The sequence below is a fragment of the Anser anser genome, assembly GCF_964211835.1.
Source record: "Anser anser genome assembly, chromosome: 30".
Classification (NCBI taxonomy): Eukaryota; Metazoa; Chordata; class Aves; order Anseriformes; family Anatidae; genus Anser; species Anser anser.
The window spans coordinates 3216083-3239161 of NC_139751.1; the positions used below are offsets into that span (position 1 = coordinate 3216083).

Consider the following 23079-nt stretch of genomic DNA (forward strand, 5'->3'; position numbering starts at 1 on the left):
CCAAAGAGAGCCTAGAGGTGTCAGCCCCGAGTCTGGTCACTGTCCCTCCCCCAGTCTGAGCCAGGAACGGACGGAGGGCTCCCCAGGCAAGTGCCTTGTGAGCTCAGAGTGACAAGGGGGCCGAAATCATACTGTGCCTGGCAAGGGAGCATGTGGCCAAGTGCTCTGACCCCCGTGTACTGATCCAACACAAAGAAGCAGCAGAAAAAGAGGGGGCCCGCTCCCAAGGAGCTGTTTATTCTCCCGCCTGCTCCCCAGCAGCCCCTTGCCTGCCAGATTTGGGCTGAGGGGCACGTCCCCTCCGGGTTCGCACGTCTCCTTACTTGCTGGGGAGGCTGAATGTAGCCCTGGGGCTGCAGCACCTGCTGCGTGGGGGCCGTGTGCCCTGAGGCGGAGTAGTTGGAGGTGGGAATGGGCTGCCCAGGAGTCGCCATGATGAACCCAGTCTGCTGCGGGTGCTGGGAGATGAGGGACGACTGGAACATAGCAGAGGAAGGATCCGGTGCTTCTGTAGAGCCCTGCCGGCTGAGGCTGATCTGCCCAAAGGGGTTGCTGAGTTCGTCAGCCTGCGGTGGGGATAAGCAGGAAGGATGGAGGAGGACAGCATATAGGACGACAGCAAGTAGGACATGGCCCTACCAAGTAGGTGGCAGACGCCTTCTCCCAGCTCCGTGTGCGGGGACTCTCCCAGGAAAAATCCCCAGAACTGAGCCACAGACCAAGAGCGTTCTGCAGGACGGGGACAGGGGTATGTGGGCTGCTGGGGAGCCCGAAAGCTCAGCAGACACTGGTGCCATACATGGCCCCACACAGGCAGGAGCGGCCCCAGCCCAGATGCTGTGCCCGCAGGGCACTCCATGCCACACAGAGCGCGTCATTCCCAACGAGACAACACAGGGGCTGACCACGAACTGCAGGGCAGCTGCGGACCCCAGTGCTGGGCACAAGCAGCTCCTCCCGGTGGAGCTCTGAGCTTGGCACTTGCTCTTCCCCAGCCTCTTTCTAAGACCAGAAACTCCAGCGGTGCCCGGCACTGGTGGGTCCCACAGCCTCAGGCATCCCACTGCAGCGCAGGGCCTCCCTGAATCCCAAACCCACTGGGTGCAGTGTCTGTGACATACCTGATTAGCAAAAGCTCATACAACACAAACACAGCACACGCGTACAACAGAGGCAGTGCAGAAGAGGAAATGGGATTTGTACCAGGTTGTACTGCTGGGGTGGAGAGACCGGCAAGAGGACTTGGGGGCAGGAGCTTGGAGAATACTGAACAGGCTGCAGCGCTGGGACCGGCTGAGATCAGCAGAGAAGTGAGCAGAGGAGAGAGATTTGGGTTGGAGAAGGTGGGGGGGGGGGAAGGAAGGATAGGAAGAAGGAGAGAAAGAAGGAACAACAAGGTTAGTCAACTGAGCCGGCTGCTAACACACAGAAGTGGGCATTGCAGAGGGTTGGAAAGCACGGAGAGCAGAATGGGAGAGCATTCATCTCTCTGTGAAGACACACAGCCTGGCCAGTTGCTTTGTGGAAGCCGTGACGGCTGACTGTGTCCACAAAGCAGGTCTTGCCTGGCATGAACATGACATGAGCTTACAAAGGTCAGCTATGGCCAACAGCAGCAGCAGAGTCATTTCCCCCCAGCACAACCTTTGTGCCTCTCCCACGCCACTGCCCACTCATGTATGGCACTGACTGGCAGCTCCCTCTGCAGTGCTTCTTGGCCTCCCTTCCTAGTACCCCTGTGCTTCACTCTTGCCTTCTGCAGGGGCCCCTCTCACCTTATTGCTGCTGATGCCTGTTCATGATGCGCTCTGGGCATTGGACCTGTGATGGTCAGCACTGGGCTGTTTTTTTGAGCGTCTGATTTGCCCTTTGGTGAACCAGAAGGTGCGTGCACATGGGGAACAGTGCATCTGCAGGCTTTTCACCAACAGTCAAACACACACAAAAAAAAGCGTTTCCAGGAGCTAAACAATCAGGAGAACAGCCAAACAGCAGAAGACATAAAATAATGCCCCAGCGAGATGGAGCGGTCCTGCACAAGTTCCACAAAACCACTGCGTGTTCAAATCACCCACTCAGGGCACTGTGCTCTGCCAGCTTTAGCACTGGACTCTGGCTGCTCCTCAGGGAGACACCTTATCTCTAGAACTGAGATGTTGCCTTTGAGTCTCAGTATCCTCTGCAAACAGATCCACGTCCCTGGGGTCGGTCTAAGGGCCCAAGAACTACAGCCCCCCTCCATCCTCACTCAGCTGGCAAACGACAGCAAAGGACATGGAGAAAAACAGATCTGTTAGCATCATCTGCAGTTAAAGATACTTGAAGAGGCTTGCTTCCTCACATCAAATCCCACTGAAAACATTTGTACTTTACGCACCACTCTAAGCACGAGGGATCCTTTCTGGTGCATCATTTATAAAACTCACAGGCAGGTTGAGGTCCAGAACCTCAACCGAGGGCACTGAGGACACTTCCCATGCACATTACCCAGCTCTGCACCTATTCAACACGAGGCAGCTTTGCTATCCCAATGTGCCAGCTCCTGTGCTGTGGTTTCTTACAGCCTTGGGAACTAAGTGCGTAGGGACGACAGCCACAACTGCTTTCTCTAGGGCTCCATCTTCATAAATAGCCCCACAAGGCACTGACACATCACTTGGGTTTAACCCGGGGAGGGTCTGGAGAATACACCCAGGCCCAGGCCCAGGCCTGCCCCTCTGCAGGACATCAGGTGCCTAGCCATGGGGTCTCAGCACTGGGGAGCTCAAACCCAGCTGCAGTTTGTGTCATTCCTTACTAGGAGGGCAGCCAGTCCCAGAGTGCAACTCTGCCACTCACCGAAGGGCTACAGCTGCCTCGCTGGGAGGGCTGTTGGCAAGCCGAGATGTCGTGCATCATTTTCAGACACAGCAAGGCTCCCTGAACTTCCCCTGCTCTGCCTCCAGCTCAGGGGGGCTGTCACTCCCTTACAGGGAGCAAGTGTGAGCGCTCCCAAACCCCGCTGGGCAAATATGAGTCCAGGGCATCCTGCGGATGGATTGGCTCTGCTGGTACTGGCGTGCCTACGGAGTCTGTTGAGCCCTGGGTATCGTGCAGCAACTCACCTGCGATATCATGTGGTTACTCATGGCTGGCTGCTGCTGGGGTGCTGGTGGCAGTCCTTGGGGCTGCGGTGGCGGCTGTTGGGGTGGCGGCGGTTGAGACTGCTGGGATGTGCAGGGAAGGAGGCCACGGCTGGGCTGTGAAGAAGGGGGTTGGCTGCATGCTTCAGGGGCACCTAGTACCAGACCTTGAACAGAGAAAGGCACGGCAGGGTTGGTACCTAGGAGAGAGAGGTCACGATTTGTTGCCCGGGGTACGGGTAGGAAGTGGCAGGGGGATGGATCCTGGCACTCCCTCCTGTACTGCATCCAGATCCCATCACCTGCTGTCCAAAAGGGAGCTTCCTTCTAAAAAGCACGGGGTGAGCAGGCTGCGGGCTAAGTCACTGGTTTGACTCACATCAAACCAAGGTGTTTTGAACTTCGGGGGATCCTCAGGTGTCCTCTTCCCTGACCCCAACCTAGCACCCTCACTGCACAGGGACAGCCTGTGACCCCACTCCTCAGAGATCTTCCCCTCTAGACCCTTCACCATCTTCACAGCCCTCCTTCGGACACTCTCTAAGAGTTTTCAGTCCTTTTTATACTGAACTGCACACAGTACTCAAGATAAGGCTGCATCAGTGCAGAGCAGAGCGGGACAATCCCCTCCCGTGGCCAGCTAGCAGTGCTGAGCTTGAGGCTCCCCAGGGTATGGTTGGCCCTTTTGGCTGCCAGGGCACACTGCTGACTTGTATTCAGCTGGATGTCTACCAGAACCCCCAGATCCCTTTCTGCAGGGCTGCTCTCCAGCCTCTCGTCCCCCAGTCTGTACGCACAGCCAGGGTTGCCCTGTCCCAGGTGCAGAATCTGGCACTGGCTCTTGTTAAAACTCATGCGGTTGGTAGCTGCCCAGCCCTCTAATTTGTCAAGATCTCTCTGCAAGACCTCTCTCTACCCCTGAGGAAGTCAACAGCTCCTCCCACTTTAGTGTCACATGCACACTTACTTCGTATACCTTCAAGTCCTGCATCCAAGCAATTTAAGAAAACATTAAAGAGAACTGGCCCTAAAACGGAGCCCTGGGGAACCCCACTAGTGACTGGCTGCCAGCCTGACGTAATTCCGTTTGCTGACACTCTTTGAGCCTGATCTGTCAGCCAGCTGTACCCCCATCGTATTACATATTTATCTAGTTGTATGCTGGACATTTTGTCCAGAAGTATGTCCTGTCTTGTCTGGGATGAAGACAGACTCCAGAAACGCCATGGGACTTCTGCAGGGAAGAGAAACCAAGCAGTGCCTGACTGGTAGAGACGAGAGGTTACGAAATGAGGGAGCTGCTGAACACACTCATTCCAACTCAGTGGCATAAACCAGTCTGTGGAAAGAAGCTAGAGAGCTGTTCTCAGTCACGGCTCAGTTCTGCAGCTAGGTAAGGCCCCTGCTTGGATGCTAATGTGTTGATGAGATTTGTCCAAGTGCTCACCCAGAGCAGAGGGGATTGAAGGAATCCGTTAAATGGCGATACAGCCCTAGCACGCGCACACCCTTTGAGCAAAGGAAAGGGGGGTGGTGGCGGTGTTTGAAAGCAATTCCTTCCCTTGGGAGGAAAAATTGTTAGGAAGGATCGTGACACGCTGCAAGGCACCCAGCTGGGAAGTGCTCTCCTCACTGTTTCAGTGTTACTTTCAGAAATAAAAGGTCTTTGAAACTACTGCTCGAAGCCCAGGAGCTGTTATTTAACTAATTCTACTTCTGATCTACTGCATTTCAACAGCTAATCTTCAGTCATTCTGCTAAGGAAGCCGGTATCATCAGCCACATGGGGCGAAGAAGGAAACATTTTGCTCACAGTTGCCCAGGGGCTGAATGCTGGCATGGGAAAAGAGCCCCACAGCCCAAAGCACTTCCTCCTGCACAGAACAAGCAAAGAGGATATGGCGTTTTTTTTTTTTTCTAGTGAAAATTCAGCCCCCCGCCCCTCCCCAGGCGTTTCTAATCACTCGCCATTATATTAAGCCTGAACAGCAATTGGCTTCTGTTCTCAAGGGAGACCTGGAAGAAAAATATAGAAAGAATGAAAACCCAGATCTTCTTCTGCTTTGCTTTGCACGTGGCTGGGACAGATCTTCAAATAACTGCTCCCGTCAGCTGATGAATCAGTCTTGGAGGTGGTTGCAATAATCAGAGTTAAGGGCAGCCCTGAGCACAATGGAAACGGAGTCCCAGGAGACAATGTAGCTACCCTTCAAACTGCAGGATGAATGTCTGGTTTTCAAAGCCAGCCTGGGTGCTAGAACAGCAGCCTGGCTGCCTTTTAGATCCACCCCGTTATTCGGACAGATTGTTATGAAGCAGTCTGATCACCCACAAGCACCAATTTGCTTCTTCTCCCCAGAAAATGCCGGACAGCTCTCAAGCATCTGGGGACCCATTGCCTACCAGTGAGAAGGGAGGAAAGAAGACAGTGAGACAGCACTGGATTTTGCTCACTGACGTTGCACAGCAAGCGTAACCAGCTACCACGCTTATCCCCAGATCATTCAAATGAGAGCAAAGACCTGTGAGGCCTCTGCCACAAGTGACCTCCTTCGCAAGCAGTCAGTTGTAAATAAAGGACTCCGCTCCCCACTGCCAGTGGGCTGGTGCCCTGCCAGGAGCACCGCACATCCTCTCAAGGAGCTGCTGTCAGGTACAGGTTACTGGGGAAGTCCCACCACACCGTTCTCCACGCGCGGGCTATGCTTTGCGCTCTCTGGATGGAAAAGAACTGAGCTGAAGCAGGCGAAGAGACTTCTGACCCTAACTCCCTTTGGTGTTCCTGAAACCCTGGGCTGTATTCAAGAGCTCTTCGAGAGCTGCAGGCCCAGCACCCTGCTGTTATGTTTGCTCTCAGGAGCACGGTGAAACATTCTGGGGGAACATTGTGGGCAGATAGCAATGAACACAGCCTTTACCCGATGAGATAGACTGCATGTCTGATGAGACAAGCTAATTGGTAACGCCATTCCCTGGACCTCCTTTGCTGGAAAGCAAGGAAAAGTGCCAGATGGTTCATCCTGAGTAAGTCTTAGGGCTGTGAGGGATCGTGGGGAGGAGAAAGAAATGGGAACATAACTTGCAGCTCAGCAGGGGAGAGAAAATAACAGAAGATTGGTAGCTCGAGTCCCAGGGCGTGGGACTGCACAATTTCTTCTGTCTTGCATAACTCTGCTAAAGGGAAGTCGGGAATCTAACGGTGAGTATTGAAAAAGCAGACGATAAGCCCATTGGCGTATCCCTGCCTGGGTACCACACACATTCAGATGATGCCAACCATGTCCCATTTTAACCAGCCACTGACCACAATAGCATCACGAGCCCCATCCATCCACCCCACGTCTGCTAGGTGCCCTTTGGCAGCAGGCAGACAGGGGAACCAACCCAGTACCTGCCCGGGACGTTCTGCTGGCGGTGCTGCCTTTGGTACTCCCGATGCTGTCCCCCCGCGTCAGGATGGAGATGCCACTGAAGCTGCTGGCTTTGGTGACAGGCGGTCGCAGGTTGCGGATGGAACCATCTGAGTCTGTGCTGCTCCACGGCCGAGGCTCCAGCGACTTTATCTCGCTCTCTGTGCTGCTCTGGCGGCTGCCTGAGGCCCGGTTCAAACTGTCCCGGTTGCCCCTGCAGAGACCAGCAGTTAGACGACACCTCCAACAGAAAGGGGCAGAGGCAGGACCCACAGGCGCTGCATCCTGGCTCTCACACCAGGGCGGTGACCCCAGCCAGCAGCTGGCTCTGTGGGACAGCACCGCGTCCAGAAATCCGACAGCAGACAAACAGCCTGGCTCACAGCTGTCTTGGGCATGCACCGCGAGGACCCAGACGCTGCTGATCTCCCTTGGTGTGTGCTGAGAGCCGGCTGCTGTCTCTTTCTCCTAACCAGACTCCAGCCTGGAACAGATGCCAGCAAGGGTCAGAGCGTGATCCCTTGCTAAAGCCCTCCTTGTCGCAGAACAGAGAGCTTTACAGAGGCCTCAAGACACGGATGATCTTGCAAGACCGCTTCCTGCACCAGTCCTTGTAAGGCTCCCTGCCCAGCTGGAACATGCCAGGATATCACCGTACTCAGGGCTGTGCTCCCAGGGACCAGCCCCCCTTCGTTCCCAGCCAGGTCTGGCCAGAACAGGATTTATGGAGCATCACCAAAGCACCCCAAGCAGCGAGCCTGGTTTACCGGCCCAGCTAAGGGATATATGCATGGGTTCCTGAGCCTCCACTGAGGAGGAATGGTGAGGAAGGCAACACTGGAAGAGACGCTCATGTAAAGCCGCACACTGAGCCGGGCAGCAGCTCCAAGCGACTGTGGAAAGGAAAAGATAGGCTGGGAAGAAACTTCTAAGGTGATGTCCTGGGCTGCTGGGAACGTGTGAGAACAAAAGAGAATACCTGGCCTGGAAAAGCAACCAGTGCAATGGTTATACCACTGAACAGGTGAAGGAACTGGACTATGCAGCTTCACAGCCCAAATCACAGGTGACCCAACAAGCATCACAGTTGAGCTTGGACTCTCTTCAACCTAAACCCTGAAGGCTGCTTCTGAGCACGTTCAGAGAGGTCTGGGGGGGGAAGGGGCATGTCGTGTCTGACTTTTGAAACCCAGAACCCTCTCAAGTTGATCGCAGCTAACCTAGTTTCACAGCGATTCTGCTTCTTCTATGTCTGAACGCTCTTCAGACTCTAGGCACACCACCATACCCTTGCTCTCTCTGGCACTGCTCTGGCAGCTTCACCCGTTTCTTTCCAACAGCCTTATTACAGCCTGTGTCCGAGTGTGTCCGCCAGCAGAGAGCTCTCTTTAATCAGATCTGTGGTTCAGAAGTGTTAATACAGGACTTACAAGCAAGTGAAAGAGACAGCTGTATTTGCTCTGAAGGCTGGGCTTTGAGGGAGGTAAGTGTCTGTAGTTCGACAAGACACCAGCTCCAAGCATCACCGCTGACGGAACCCCAATCTCTTCAAGAGCGTGGTCTGTCTCCGTCATCTCAGAATGAGCCTGAGGCCCACACAGGCTCCTTCTCCTCACCAGGGGAACCACAAAGAAAGTAAGTTAATCAAGCTCTGTAGAGACTGGGCACAACAGACAGAAAAGCTCTTAGCAGAGCCCTGACTGCAGCTTGGCTTCTCCTACAGCTGCGATCACATCAGCAACTGTCGTCCTGCCACTTGCTGAGTGCCTTTTTCTACAGCCCCAGGTCTGATCTGAAAACCGTGTCCTGCCTTCAGCACTACCGCCACCAGCAGGCTCCAGCACAGCGTCCCCGTAGCTGTGCTGAGGATGCCTGATTTTCCACTACAGCATTCCTCCAAAGGCAGCCGGAGCCACAGGAAGGTTGAGAGAAGCAAAGCTGTTCCTCGCTTATATCCTCCTGTCCTGTTCTCGGAGATGCTTCATCTCCAGAGCTCTGACTGTTAAACAAGAGGGCAGAGGGCACGAGGGTCTCTCCATTTTCATCCTATCCTTTATCCATGTAGCATCGACAGCCTCCCCTGCCAGGCAGAGGGCTGTGCAAGGTGACTCTTCAGGCTCAGCCCGCCCTTCCAGCCTTCTCAGCCACAGAAAAACTACTTAATAGGGAAATGCTGCTCAAACGTGTTCCCACTGCCCTCTGCAGCATCCTCTGGTTGAAATGGATGCCCGAGATGCTTCACTGCCACCATTAAGTCATCCGGCTGTTACGGTCAGGGGACTGGGGACAACTCCACCCCATCTGGTTGCTGACCCTGTCACTGTAAGGGCAGGGGCTCTCCTACCCCTCTGGGAAACAAGAGGCAGAATAGTTTGAAAACTATTGAAATCCTCTGGCTTTCCCCTTCCTGCCATTCCCACCTTGCGCTGCTCCATTTTAATTGACGAACTGGCAAAAAAGGACTTGGAAATTGATGTTGCAAAAAATACAACTTCAATAACTTCACAAGCAGCCGTGCATGGGGCAAACTTTACTCAGCAGGACAATGTACAAAATAAATCACGCAGAGATACCTAAAAATCTGCCTCCGTTTGTGAGAACTAGAAGAAAAGCCTTCTTTGGAGATTTTGTCAGTTAACATCAGAGAAAAGCATCATTATAGAGTCATGCAGTCCTCCGTAGAGAAAGCCAGAGATACAGAAGGTGTCTGCTAAATAGTACTAACCTGCTGTCAGTGAGATATCCATTCTGGCCAGTCTGGAAGCACGGAAAAGACATGGAGACGGGAAGGAAAGAAAAGGGAGACTTAATAACTTTGAAAGCAACAAACCCAGGCAATTTCAAAGCAAAGAGGAGCAAAGCACTAACAGTATGGGACTCAGACAGAGCTGGTGTTGTGCACTAGTTGAGTGGTCACTCAGCAGTCTTGCTGAGCCTTCTGCACGCCAGATCCCATTTGGCTCTCCATCCAGGCCCACTAGGAGCCTTTCCCAATATCTGTGACCCTGAGATCTCTCAGGAATCTCCAAATCTGAGTCCTCAAATCTCTACCTCATTGCTCAAAGGCAGCGTTGATGCCTTGGTGTTGGTGCTTTGTCAGTGGAACAATCAAGGCAGGCCACACATACAGGGGTCCTTACTTGCAGGCAGTTATCAGAGCCATGAAAAACAGTCAGAGGACTCAGCCCAGTCCCCCTTGTGACAGCCAGCCCTGCCTGTGCAAGTCAGATGCAAAACACTGGCTCAGCCCATGAACACGGAGAACAGGTAGGTGTATAACCGCCCAGTGTCGTGTCACTACGGGACAGCACCTGCTCTACTCCGGGACTATAGGCAGAGCTGCTTACTAGCATGTCTGGACGGCTTTGAGTCTATCTGCAAGACAACTCTGTGACTGCAATCAGCTAGAGAGTATAACTGAAGCCTGATGGCTTGAGTAGGGACTCAGCACGGTGGCTGCCTGAACATCCTCCTTGGCAATTCCCTTTAGGTCAAAGGAAAGCATCATCCCCCAGAAACTCAGAGCAGCAGGCAAGGAGCTGGACTTTAAACTTGACCCATAGCAGATCAGTACTTGGAATTGTCCCAAGTCCATGCATTTGCCACTTGGCACAGCACAGAGAGCTGCCTCCAGCTGGCAGACAGCGCTCAGCATAGCAGGTGGAGCACAGCAGCTTCTCTGAGCCAGATGTGAGTGAGGAACACAGCTCTGCCTTAGAGGAATTCGACATAGGGACCAGAGTTCTCAAGCAAACAATAACCAAGCTGGACATCTGTAAGAAGAAAATTCAGCATGCTCTCTATATTCATCCTGTAAAGGCACAGAGCCCTGCCAGACACTCTAGGGCGAGCACTGCTTGCTCAAGAGGTCAAAGCAGCAGTACTGGAGAGAAGCTGGGATAGAAGGCTGCTGCTCCTGTCAGGTTCATTGATTGACTTGTTAGTCATTCCAGAAATGCCACTGCTTTAGCTTATAATCTTGCTGGACAGCAAGGAGCAAACCTGCCTCCTCTGTCAGTCCCCACACTTCTACTGCCAGATGAAACAGGCAATTTAGGGAAGGAGCAGACTGGGGAGTGCAGGTGTGGCTCCTCTTTCTCAGTGTCCTAGGTATCTTCGTTAGGAGCTGGAATTCACTGGTAGGTACCAGGAACAGGGTGAAATTTGTAGAAAAGGCAACGCCGAGATCTGACCTTTTAGAATATTCAAGGACACGTTCTGCTACAAAGTACCAGGAAGGTACCTGGCAAGTGAGCCATCCACGCTTACCTCTCGTGCAAATATCCGCTCCCTGACCCGCTGATACTCTTCCTCTCGCTCTTCTATAGATTTGCTCCTTCTCCCATCCTGCAAGGGGAGTCTCATCTGAAGGGACAAACACAGCTCAGTGGGTCAGCAGTTGCCAATGGGAGCAGAGGGTGTCGTCAGCTGCTGATACTTCTACATAGCAGCGTAAGTGGATGTGGATTGCGGAGTACGTGCATGGCGCCTGGATGCAATGACACAGCCCTTGCCTTTGAACATACCTCCTGGACACCTGTGTCTACGGATGAACATCCTGGAAGACTCAGTGCACTCCACCTCCTGTATCACAACAACCTCCCTCCTGATGCAGAGGACTGGCAGTGCTGCTGAGCGCAAAAACTAGAGCGTTTCACTTTGCTGATGGTTTCCTTCCAGCAGCACTGCGAGGTCCTGATGACTTCACAGCCTGACTTGCTGCAAGCCCCAGTGAGGGACGGGAAAGACACTTGGCAATGCTCAGCTCTGGGACCTTTCCAGGGAAACCTTAGCAAAAGGTTTCACCTTAAAGTCTGGCCCAGCCACCAGTCAATATTCAGGATATAGAAAGGTACCCCACATAGAACTCCCACAAATTCTTCCTGTTTTTTCACAGTATTTTGTCAAGTTTTCAGAATATATCTAGATGCTGTTGTTTGGGTAGGGTTCTGCTGCTGTTTGGGTAGAGAAGCTTCTACCAAAGGTTTCTGCAGGACACCCAAGAGGAGTTTACAGTCATCCTCATCTTAGGAAAGCCTAATCTGACTTTCACAAAGTGTGCAGGTAACTCGTTGTCATCCCTTACCTGATTATCATCTCGGTCCATGCTGGTATCATCTCGTTTTAGGATAAACCTCTGCGGGAACTCTGCATTCTTCTCATCTTTGATGTGCTCAGAGAACCTCTGCTCAGGGCTGCAGGAAGAACCAGCTCTTATTAGAAGGGTAAAAATGGGTGTAGAACTGTCTCCATAAAACCACTGCCTTGCAGGGAGCGGGGAACAGATGTTTGTTGTGTTAAATCTCCTCTGTCTAACAGCAATGAGAGCCCCTAACCCTTCTCTGAGAACTAAAGAGAGCTGGAAAGGGCTTGCAGATACATACAGTGGGGACTGGAAGAGAAGGGTTCTTTGGGCCCTTCCAGAGAAGGAACAAGCCCTTCTTATGGAGGCATTAAATGTGGTGCAAAATTCGTTCTGCTCCGGACCATGCCAGGGCTCTTGTAGTGAATGGAAGGGCAAGGGCAAGGGCAAGGAGTGCTAGCCCACGTGTCCTCTCTCCCTCCCCCTTACATGCGTGTGTTACTCGTCTTGTTGATAATGACCGCCTTCCCGGTTTGGTCAACGTTATGGTCCATGCCGAAGTAGGCAGCTACCCGGTGCAGCAGCATCCTGTGGTACGAGGTCATCTGAGGGAACTTCTTAAACTGATTGCTGGGAACAGGGAAGAAAGCAGTACAATTTAGAAGGTTTTGAAACAGACAATGATAATCAGACACCAAAACAGAGAGGGAAAGGAGAGGCCACAGAGGCCTTGAGCAGATCCCAGATCGGATCACGCCACCCATTTGAAGCAGTCGGCACTCAAGCACTGCTTCTTGCACTGAGCATCAGCGTGGGCTTACAGCTCTCTGCCAGGCAGAACTGGGCTGATTCAAGGTCTCAAGCTGAACAGGCCATTTCTGAAACCAGACCAACTTTGGCAGAAATGCACATGCTTATTTCTAAGCAGAAACGGGAGTCAGGATTAGTATGTACATTGACTTTTCTGATCCTATTAGACAAAGAATTCTGCAAGCCCTCCTGCAGACACCTATTCTATTGTAGCTTGAATATTATGTTCAGTTTTGGGCCCCTCAGCAAAAGAAAAATATTGAGTTACTCAAATATGTGCGGAGAACAACAATGAAGCTGGTGAAGGGACCAGAAAATAAGACTTACAAGGACTGACTGAGGGAACTGAAGGTGTTTAGTCTGGAGAAGAGGAGGCTGAGGGAAGACCTTATTGCTCTCTACAACCACCTGAAAGGAGGTTGCAGCGAGGAGGGTATCGGTCTCTTTTCTCAGGTGACAAGTGATAGGATGCGAGGAAACAGTCTTGAGTTGCACCAGGGACGGTTCAGATTGGATATTAAGAAGAATTTCTTCATGCAGAGGGTCGTCAAGCATTGGAATGGGCTGCCCAGGGACGTGGTGGAGACTTCATTCTTGGGGGCATTTAAGAGGTGTGTGGATAGGGCACTAAGGGACATGATTTAGTGATGGAACTCGACAGGTCTGGTTGATGGTTGGAGTCGATATCTCAAAGATCTTTTGCAACTTAGATGATTCCACGATTCTGTTCTATTCCACATTCATGGGCGAGGGGAGGTGGAAGATGTCTGAGAGAACAGTGTGTCCAAAAGACAGACTCTTCTCTCCTGGGTGACCAAGCTCCTAAACTGCAAGTAACAAACCTCTTTTGCTTGACACAAACTTGAAGATCACTTACTTGTTATCACTAATAAATTCCAGAATCTCCTGTTCTAACTTTAGCAGCATCATTCTATCCCTGTCAAAAAAAAAGGAAAAAGTCACCTTTAGAGATAGTGAAGCACAGCTTCCTCTGCGTGGTACCCGCCAGGAGCAAGCAACAGTATTAACTGAGCTTCACACATCCTCCACAGCAATGAAATAAAAAGCTCCGTATTTTTGCCTATACAGTAAATTAATTGCCAGATTTTTTTTCCAGTTTAAAGTTCTTGTTTTGCGAATAATTTTTTGTGCTTGGCTTTTGGTAATACCGAATCTCTGCTCTGCTGGAAGCTCCAGTGGTAGAGACTCCAGCTTTGCTACTCTTATGCCAGCGTTCAGCTTGAAGATGTTTATTACTGACATGGGAGCAGTTCCTTTGGAGGCTAATATTTGGCAGTCATTTTTGTAAAGGGTTTTAAGGCAATCCAGATTACTTCCTGCTTGCATTCAAACAAATTCCTCTTCCTCTTTCTCTGTCTCCATAATATACGGGCACGTTTTGACTGACTGCAGTATATGAAGTTGCAGTTGTGTTTTTTGTTTCCGCACTGCTCCAGCAAGACTCTCTGAATTCCAAAAAGTAAAACACACTTTCAAGTACTTTCCATAGTCGCTGCTTCCCTCTCCTCCCAAGATACATGCAGACATACACACAAACACCATGAGTTTAGGGTCAGTCAGAGAAGCACTGGTCACCAGGTACTCCCTCCCTTCGTTCCATCAGCAAGTTCTTTTACTGACTAGGGACCTACCTCGGGTTTTTTTTCAGTGTATTTACTAAAAATTCATGTAAATCTATTCCAGTGGAGTCTGTGTATTCCTGGCTGGAATCTGAAACAACAATAGCAGCAGAACAAATTAACAAAACACTGCAGTAGAAGAATAGGTTGAAGGGAAGAGGTACATGTCTCAGCAGTGACTCACTACATGCACGAGGATGATGTCCCCACTCGGCTGCTGCAGGAAATTCAGCCTCACTGCCAGCACTGACCATTCACAGCAGGCAGTGAGGAAGAAAGGCCCATCCTGTTACCGCACTGATTGGGTTGGGACCTGCATCACCTTGGCTAAAGTCCAGCTTCTAGCACAGACTCTGAACGCGACCTTGAGGTCACGTCTCTTGATCTGAGAAATGGGGACTGCATTCCTTGCCTCTGTGGGCAGCGGGAGGACCAGAAAGCTATGTACAGGGCACTACGAGCACAAGACCCCATTAGGAGGATGCCAAAGAGACGGAGAACACAGTTCACGAAGGGAAACCTTGCCCCTGAAGCCTGTTCAGAGCACATTCCAACCACTCAGAGCACATTCAGGATAGTCCAGACAGTTACAGGAGGCCCGTGCAAGTGTAATGTACTGTGCTTTTGTAGAAATACACAACTTCTGCACCTTTGATTCTGCAAGCTACTTAACTGGAGAGCCCCACTGGCTCAGCTCTTACCCTTTCCTCACACCCTTTTTAATTTTAGAAGTAACTGCAGAAAAAAACAGTAAACCAGTAATAGTATCTGCACCAGTGCAGACACGCTCTCTGTGCAAGGATTTAAGGTGCAATTTGCTCACCAGATCAAATGTGCATCTTTTAGCCATTTCTGTGCCCCAAAATCAAACACGCAGGATCGTACAGCACAAACTTAGCTCACCTCCTTGCAACCTCACATCTTGGCACCGGTGGCAGGTTTTCAGAAAATCAAAACTAAACTGAAACCAGGAGCCTACGCAGTGGCTCTTCCTAGTTTTGCACCTGCACATCTAAAAAGCCACCAGATCACTCTAACGACACAGGAAGCCTGCAGGTCTGTTGGGGCACACGACAATCTAGAGAAACCCTCGCCCTCCCTCACCACGCTTTGCTCCAGAAAGGATGTGATAAAGATGACACGTTCCTGTACAGTCATTAGCAGAGGTAACCCCTCTGCTTCCAGCAACCGTACCCCCGGCCAGCAGAACCCCCAAAGCGGGTAAGACCAGACTCGCTCTGTCCATAAAAGCACCTGACCTCGAGACAGCATTTTCCTTGGTGCCTTGTCTTTATTCTTGTCTTTTTCTTCTTTCTCAGCCCCATCTTTCGTGGACTTTTCCTCTTCCTTGTCAGAGGGGCAGCTAACGTGCAACTGAATGATGTCCTGGAACAAAACAAACCAGGCTGGTCTGAGTCACTCGGACCCTCCCTGGAATCACTGCCATGGTTAGAGACGTTGGCAGCTGAGAAAGGCATCAGGGAAAGGCAGGAGTTTCAGGCAGCAGATCCAAGATATTTCATAATTAGCCCAGTTCTGAGAGCAGACAAAGCAGTCTCTCTCTCCCCACCCTCCTCCCAACGAGAAGCTTTCAGCAGGATCTGATGGGACTCAACAGCATTTCCCACTGCTGAAAACCTGCCCTGCCTAGGTCAGCTCAGGGTCTAAGCCACGTGCTTCCCTGCTCGAGGCTGATAAAACTCTGTTACACTTGGGGCTCAGGAGTACCCGAGGTGAGTTAGGTCTTGCACCATTACAAGTGATTCCTTGTAAGAGAAGAACTGTGACTGTATGCATACAAGCAGTGCTCATGAGCACGACCGCTTCCTTCAAAACCTGGGAACTCGTGGGGACTTCTTGGCTCTCAGAGGTACAAGCCCAGTGTAAGACATCGCCTCCAGCATGAAGGGGATTTTCTGGGCTTCTACAATCCAGTTTGTCTGATTTTAGGCCTACCTGGGACTCCAGCAGGCCATCTACAAAGGGGCTAGATGATTCTTCACATACAGCCAAACTTCTGACCAGCTTAAGCTTCGAATTAGACTGGAAAAGGAAAAGAAAGAGTACAGTTAAGACATCTCAGTCAGAAAGCACGCTTAAAAGTTCATGCTGCTGCATTACAAAGCCACTCCTGCAGTCAGTGTTGATTAAACTGCTGAGAAGGAGGTGCACGGACACATTCTGCCTTATGCATGGAAGGGGCAGGACTTGGAATCGCAGTCTGTGTGTGTGCTGCACAGAGTCCTGCCTTCTAAGACCAAACAGAACCACTAGAATACTTTTTCTGTGACCCTGTAGGTCACAAAAGCAGCACATTGCCTTCATACATTACCTTAATTAAAACCAGACATAACCATTACTACAAATTTAACTGGTCTCCCCTCTCTCCCATGCCTCAGTGCATAACATGTCTTCATTCGGGTTTGAATTCTGGGAAAGAGGGGGAAAAAAAAAGGAGAAAGAGGAAGAAGAGAGACCTTCACCCTCCCAATCACGGTTTTAAAATCAAGCCCTGAACAACCTCATAGCTGACCCTGTTTGGACTTGGAGGTTGCTCTAGATGAATCCTAGCTGGACTAGATGGATGGCTGAATTATGCTACGTTTTATAAGTGCCAGTTCTGGAAAATTCACGGGCACTTTTGATAACCTGGCTCAGTAGTTACTATTGAATTCAAATTTTGCAAATAAAAACTGGGGTTAATACTAGGAAAGTGGAAGAATATAAAGAACCCAATGGCTGCATTTTACCCCCAGATTTTGCCTTTAAAAACATTCTACAACAATGGTGTCCTGGTGCTTGTTACTAGCAAAAATTTCAGATGCTAACTTGCATGTAAGAGCAAACTCGCACTGTAAGAGCAAATGCAGTATTCCCTGAAGAAACCGGGCTCTAGGTGAAACCAGTTACACTTTAACTCTTTTCTTAACAAGAGGGTGTAACAGGCAAGTGCGCTGCCCTGTCCCTCCGATGAAATCTCCGGATTTCCTTTCTGGCATTTCAGAGTGTGAGGAGGGCACCGGTATGGCCATTAGGAGCAGCAAACAGTTCCCCCACGGGTAAGTGTGTGTTAGAGAGGAGCACTCACGCTCCAGCGGGTGGAAAGGCACTGTCCTGAACCATCATGTGCTGTGTGTTGATTATGAAGACAGAGGAGACCTGAGAGAACTGTTTCAGGGCTGGGATCACGGCTTGGCTCAGAATGGACAGAGCAAGAAAGGGATGGCAGCATATCCCATACCTTGGCTCTTTTTCTGGCATGTCCGTGACTTGATGTCCGCCTCTGTAGAGAAAGAATAGAGAAGGCAAGAAGCTTAATCTGAATGCATACAGAAAAGGTATTTGTTGTTTGAGGCAGCACAACACCGAGCATGTAAAATGACTCCGAAGAAAATCTCTACCCGGCAGCAGTGGCAGGTTGTGCAGACCTGGAGAGCTGAGCTGTCCCGTCAGCCCCCAGGTGAGCAAAACCTGCTTAAGAAACTTCACATGGCTCAGCCCCACGTGGATCTGCTTCTGGAAGAACCCGCACAACAGAATGATCGCAGGCCACGCGTGTGAAGGTGCACGACGCAATTCTAAGTGGGAAAATCAGGAGTCTTCTACCAGTGCTGAGACGGGAAGGAGACTTTAGCGTGGTGGATCGTGATGGAGATGCTGCTGCTCTGATTCAGACTGAGTAATTGGTTATCGCTGCCTTCTAAGGAACCCTTCCCCACTATCACAAAGCGACTGAAGTCGGGCTCTTTCTGAGCCTCACTGGTGCCTGCCCAAGCAGTGGCTGACCAAACCTGGCAGCAGCCACCAGCTTTAAATGCAGAAGCATTCAGCAGGTTGGGGAGAGTGGACATTTCTTCCAGCTCCACACTAAGCTGAAAGAACACGTGACAGGACAGCAAAGCAGCAGGGAAGAGTGCCAGCGCTCTCCAAATAATGCTTGCAGGTTTTTTTTTTTTTTTCCTTGCTGAAATGAAACCCCAAAACATTCATTTCCTATTTGGGCATTTTTTAGCAGCAGCAAAGCAATGGCCAAGCAGCATTCCTGAAACTGAGCTCTCACTGGGATGCCTCCACTTCACATTAAGTCATTAATTCATCTTTAGGTCAAAGAAAGGAGGTTATAGACAAGGGGCTGGAGTCTGGGGACTGAGTACAGTGCCCTCGGGAGCAGACCAGTCTCATTTTCTCCCTGGCTCCAAGAACATGTAAATTATTCCATCCAAAGCAGAACGGATTCAGCCAAAGAGAGCAGCCTGTGAAATACACCGTCTGTACAGCGTGGTATCACCTTGGGACACGGTGGTAGAGGTTCAGGGGTGGAAACTGGCTTGTGTTTGCCACTAAAGGGGTCGCAGCTCCGCAAGCTGTCAGAGGAGATCGCCCCCGGTCCGCATGCTTACCTGAGATTCCTGACGCACGCTGATCTCCTCCCCATCCTTCTCCACCTCCTCCTTGCTCAGTGACCTGGATACACATTTGGTTTTGTTCACAGATTCCTCGACCACTTTTTTTTCGGACTCCTTCATTATTTCCAGAGACTCCTGCGTTGTGTTGCTATTTGACATCTTCAGAGCCCTACAGCGTAGCAGTGGGCACCTGCCAGAAGAGGTGACAGAACGGGTAGAAGGGGGTCAGGCGGTGGAGAGGTTTCCATTATAGCGCCAACTCCTGCACACACAGGTTGTAACTTCCTTGTAACTCATCTGGTGTACTCCAAACCGAGCATCCTAATGGCAGCCCCCCCATTCATCCCCTGGGAGGCAGCCCCTGCTCCGAGGAGACCTTGCAGGAGCTCCACTATTTTTCCCTGGACTCTGAAGACATCAGCAGGGCTGAACAAAGACCCTGAGATACGCAGAGGTCCCTATCCTGCCCTTTAAGCTCTTTGATGTGAGGGAGAGGCTAAGGGTAGAGCTCCCGCTAACGAACACGCAGAAGCAGGGAATCCAGAAGGTGAAATAAACTCAGGCAATGGGAGGACGGGTGCTCTGTCCCGGGACAAACAACAACAACAAATCGGCATTGTTTTTTCCCAATCCCAGCCCAGTCCGTCTTGCAATTAGTCGCATTTTCAGTGAGAAAACAGCCTTGTACCGAAGAGCTAACTCTGGTTCTTCCGGGGAAACAAAGCGACACCTGATGTCTAGCTGCCTGTGGTTAGCTACTGCAGGCAAAGCGGGAGCCAACGTTAAGAGGAAAACATAATGCTTCCTAACGAAGTTATAGTTAATTGCACCCCTTTGATTAGCAGGAGCACAGCCAGCCCCTGCACGGAGTGAGCAGGAGCAGACGAGGCAGGTGCCCCTGCCTGACGGCACCGCTATCAGGGGGAAGGGACACGACACACACCCGCTGCTCGCATCTCCTCCAGCACCGAGAACCACGCTTGTGCAGACGGCGACGGCGCAGGGCCCAGCGCCCGGGGGGTGCCGGATGAAGGGGCTGGGAAAGGGAAAGACGAAGGCAGGCCCCCCGAGACAGGGCTCCAGAAAGGAAAGCAGAAGCCTAAATTTCAGAGAGGCTCAAACAAAAGGCCTGGGCGCTGGAGAACACAGCTGATGTTTATCAACTTGTTTTATTAATTGCTTTGGCAGAACAAGGCTGAAAGAGCGTCAGATTTCACAAAGATTTATTAACTCTTGGCTCCGCACGGGAACTGCTAATATTCATTAACTAATTCAACCTCACTCCCTTTTAATTTGTGGGAATGCTGAACATAAAACATGTTTTACTTTTAGTGCAGCTACTGGAATAATTTCCAGTTCCAGCCACCGAAAGCTGGAGTGCAAGCGACTGCTTTCAGCTCGCGGATCCCTAGGGGGATTGGAAACCAACTCCTTGAGGCATCCGGGGCAGAAGCTGTCACGGGTGACGCCGCCGCACCTCACAGGCAAACCCGCACGGCAGAAACCACAGCATCGGCCGGCGAGAGCACCTGGGAGTCCTCGGCCCTGGATCCCGCGCTCATCCCAAGCGAGGAGATGCGACAGGACACTGAGAAACGGAGGAAGCCGCAGGCGCCCGAGCCTCCTTTCACACCTACCATCTCCGACGTCAGGCTTACGATGAGCTCAAGGCTCCTCGCTGCTCCGGCAGTAAGACTCATTGCTGTCAGCTCAGAGTCGCAGGGGGGAGAACGGGGAAAGGGAAAAGTTACTTAACCCAGGGCTGTGATGAGTCGGCAGCACCTTCAGGGTGCGTGGGAAGAAACCCCACTGACCCCAAAAGATGGATGGAAAAGGGTGCAGGGACAGCAAGGAATGCCGCAGGGCTGAAGCTGACGAGGTTGCGCTGCCTGCTTTATGTACAGGCATCAGGCATTTCACGGCAGACACCTACCTGCAGGAGGCTGACTGGGGATACCACGGGCACGATTACGGCACGGGGACGCATCCCCACCCTGTAATAAAACGGGGAGGGGGGCAGCACCGCAGCCTGCCGGTTCTTGTGCTGCACGGATCATTTGTTGCTCCCTGCCCCTTCCTGGCACGGCCCCGCGGCACAGGGTACGGCACCACCGCCGATCCCGCTGGCAGACGCTCCCGGAGCAACCCTGCGGGAAGGGGCTTCCCTCTGGAGCCACTCCGTCCTCCTCCAGCTGCCAGGGTCTGCTCTGCGCCCCAAGCACGGCCGGGAGAAGCCGCCAGCACCCGCGGCAAGCAGAGCGCGAGGACGGGGAGCCCCCGCCTGCGGGCACGGCTCTCTGCTGCCAAGCACTTCTTCCAAGCTCAGGATCGGTGCACCCCTAAGAGCAGGAAATCGGGGAAGGGGGGCAGGAGACCTGCGCGGAAGAACAAGGAGCTCACAGACAAGATCAAAAGGAAGAGGAAGGTCAATGAAATGTTGAGAAAGGGCCTGTCCTCTCGGGAGGAGTATAGGAATGTTGTCAGGGCCTGCAGGGATGCAACGAGGAAGGCTAAAGCCCAGCTGGAGATGAAGCTTGCAAAAGAGATAAAGGATAATACGAAGATTTTTTTTTAAGTAAGTAAACAGTAAAAGGAAGACTAGAGATAATGTGGGTCCCCTGCTGAACGAGGGGGGCGTCCAGGTAATGGGGGATGCTGAGAAGGTGGAGATATTGAATGCCTTCTTTGCTTCGGTCTTTGCTTCGAAGACTGCCCCCCAGGACTCCTGGACCCTGGAGGGAGGAGAAAGAGGCTGGGAAATGGAGAGCTCCCCTCTGTTTGAGGGAGTGGTTCAGAAGCATCTGAGTGGGATCAACGCACGCAAATCCATGGACCCCGATAGGATGCATCCACGTGTGCTGAGGGAGCTGGCGGAGGTGATCGCTGAACCGCTATCATCTTTGAGTGGTCTTGGAGAACAGGAGAGGTGCCTGAAGACTGGAGGATAGCCAATGTCACTCCGGTCTTCAGAAAGGGCAAGGAGGATCCGGGAAACTACAGGCCAGTCAGTCTCACCTCTGTCCCTGGAGAGGTGATGGAACAGCTTGCTCTGGATGCCATCTCCAAGCAATTGGAAGAGAAGAAGGTTATGAGGAGTCAGCATGGACTCACCAAGGGGAAATCGTGCTCGACCAACCTCGTTGCCTTCTATGATGGCATCACCAGCTGGGTAGATGGGGGGAGAGCAGCGGATGCTGCTAGCAAAGCTGAGAAAGTGTAGGATAGACGAAGGACCTGGGGGTCCTGGTGGACGACAGGTTGGCCACGAGCCAGCAGTGTGCCCCGGTGGCCAAGAGGGCCAATGGGATCCTGGCGTGCATTGGAAGGAGCATGGCCAGCAGGTCCAGGGAGGTGATCCTCCCCCTCTACTCCGCCCTGGTCAGGCCTCACCTGGAGTACTGTGTCCAGTTCTGGGCTCCCCGGTACAAAGAAGACAGGGATCTCCTGGAAAGAGTCCAGTGGAGGGCAACAAAGATGAGACGGGGCCTGGGGCATCTCCCCTGTGAGGAAAGGCTGAGGGACCTGGGGCTGTTCGGCCTGGAGAAAAGAAGACTCAGAGGGGATGTTAGCAATGTTTATAAATATGTGAAGTGTGGGAGACGGAGGGGTTTGGCCAACCTCTTTTCAGTGGTTTGTGGGGACAGGACAAGGGGCAATGGCCACAAAATGGAGCCCAGGAAGTTCCGCACCAACATGCAGAAGAACTTCACGGTGACGGAGCGCTGGGACAGGCTGCCCAGGGAGGCTGTGGGGTCTCCTCCTCTGCAGATATTCAAGACCCATCTGGAGGCCTACCTGGGCAGCCTGCTGTAGGGAACCTGCTCTGGCAGGGGGGCTGGACCCGGTGATCTCTGGAGGTCCCTCCCAATCCCTACAATTCTGTGATTCCGTAATTTCTACCCCCACATCGGGCACCTCAGAAGGTGCTCAGCATTCACGAAGGGCAATGGGATCTTTTCTCGTCATACTGCAATGCAACTTCAGCATCACAAGAGAAAAAATCATCCGTTTTCCTCACCCCAAAAGAAGACTCAGAGACGCTGAACAGACATTTGTACGCTGCCCCCTCCTGAGAAACCTTCTGTCCCTGACAGCAGTGCTCCAAAAATTCAAGGAAGAGGTGTTGCGTGCTGCTAGTGCTTCTCAATTGCAATGCCTGCAAGAAGAGGTTTCCTCTCTGTGTGAATGAATCAGCCCTGCTCCCCCAGGACAGCCGTGGGACGCAGCGAGGGGGCGGCAGACACGAGCTGCAGCGACAGACAGCAGCTTGCAGGGGAAGGGGAAGTTCAGAGGGCTCGGTGGGGTGGGCGGGACGGAGCCGAGCTTCGCCAGGGAGACGAAAAGATTACGTAGATGCAGCATCAGGGAAGCCACAAAATCTGGGTCAGAGCAGAGACCAACAGAGCCACAGAAGGCGAGCGAGCTGCCGCTAGGTTTTGCTTGGGGTCTGGCGGCCGGCAGAGCCAGCAGGTGAGTCGCGGTGGCGAGCGCTGCGCGCCAAGGCCAGCCCGAGGGCAGCCACGAGGGATTTCCATCCTCGCCTCCACCCCGAAAGGGGAACGCTGAACTCTACCTCCGCTGCCTCCTGGCTACGTGCGGGCTGCAGCT

At 52.1% G+C, this 23079-nt stretch overlaps 1 protein-coding gene across 7 annotated transcripts in view; it reads right to left on the reverse strand.

Moving 5' to 3' along the window:
• The window catches only part of R3HDM2 (R3H domain containing 2), a 55206-nt gene that overhangs the window by 6002 nt on the left and 26125 nt on the right, over positions 1-23079 (reverse strand). For 3 of the 7 annotated variants that reach the window (XM_083814322.1, XM_083814324.1, XM_083814323.1), the window contains 14 exons: positions 18466-18661; positions 17307-17348; positions 16022-16108; positions 15325-15451; positions 14078-14156; positions 13303-13362; positions 12105-12245; positions 11619-11727; positions 10802-10897; positions 9258-9289; positions 6514-6746; positions 3105-3322; positions 1204-1293; positions 324-566 (listed from right to left, as the gene is read on the reverse strand). In XM_083814322.1, coding sequence (XP_083670448.1) covers positions 324-566; positions 1204-1293; positions 3105-3322; positions 6514-6746; positions 9258-9289; positions 10802-10897; positions 11619-11727; positions 12105-12245; positions 13303-13362; positions 14078-14156; positions 15325-15451; positions 16022-16108; positions 17307-17348; positions 18466-18630 — 1722 coding nt within the window. In that variant the 5' untranslated portion in view covers positions 18631-18661. The remainder of the gene's footprint in view (positions 1-323; positions 567-1203; positions 1294-3104; positions 3323-6513; positions 6747-9257; positions 9290-10801; positions 10898-11618; positions 11728-12104; positions 12246-13302; positions 13363-14077; positions 14157-15324; positions 15452-16021; positions 16109-17306; positions 17349-18465; positions 18662-23079) is intronic. The other 4 variants (XM_083814325.1, XM_083814326.1, XM_083814328.1 and 1 more) reach the window with 3 other exon arrangements.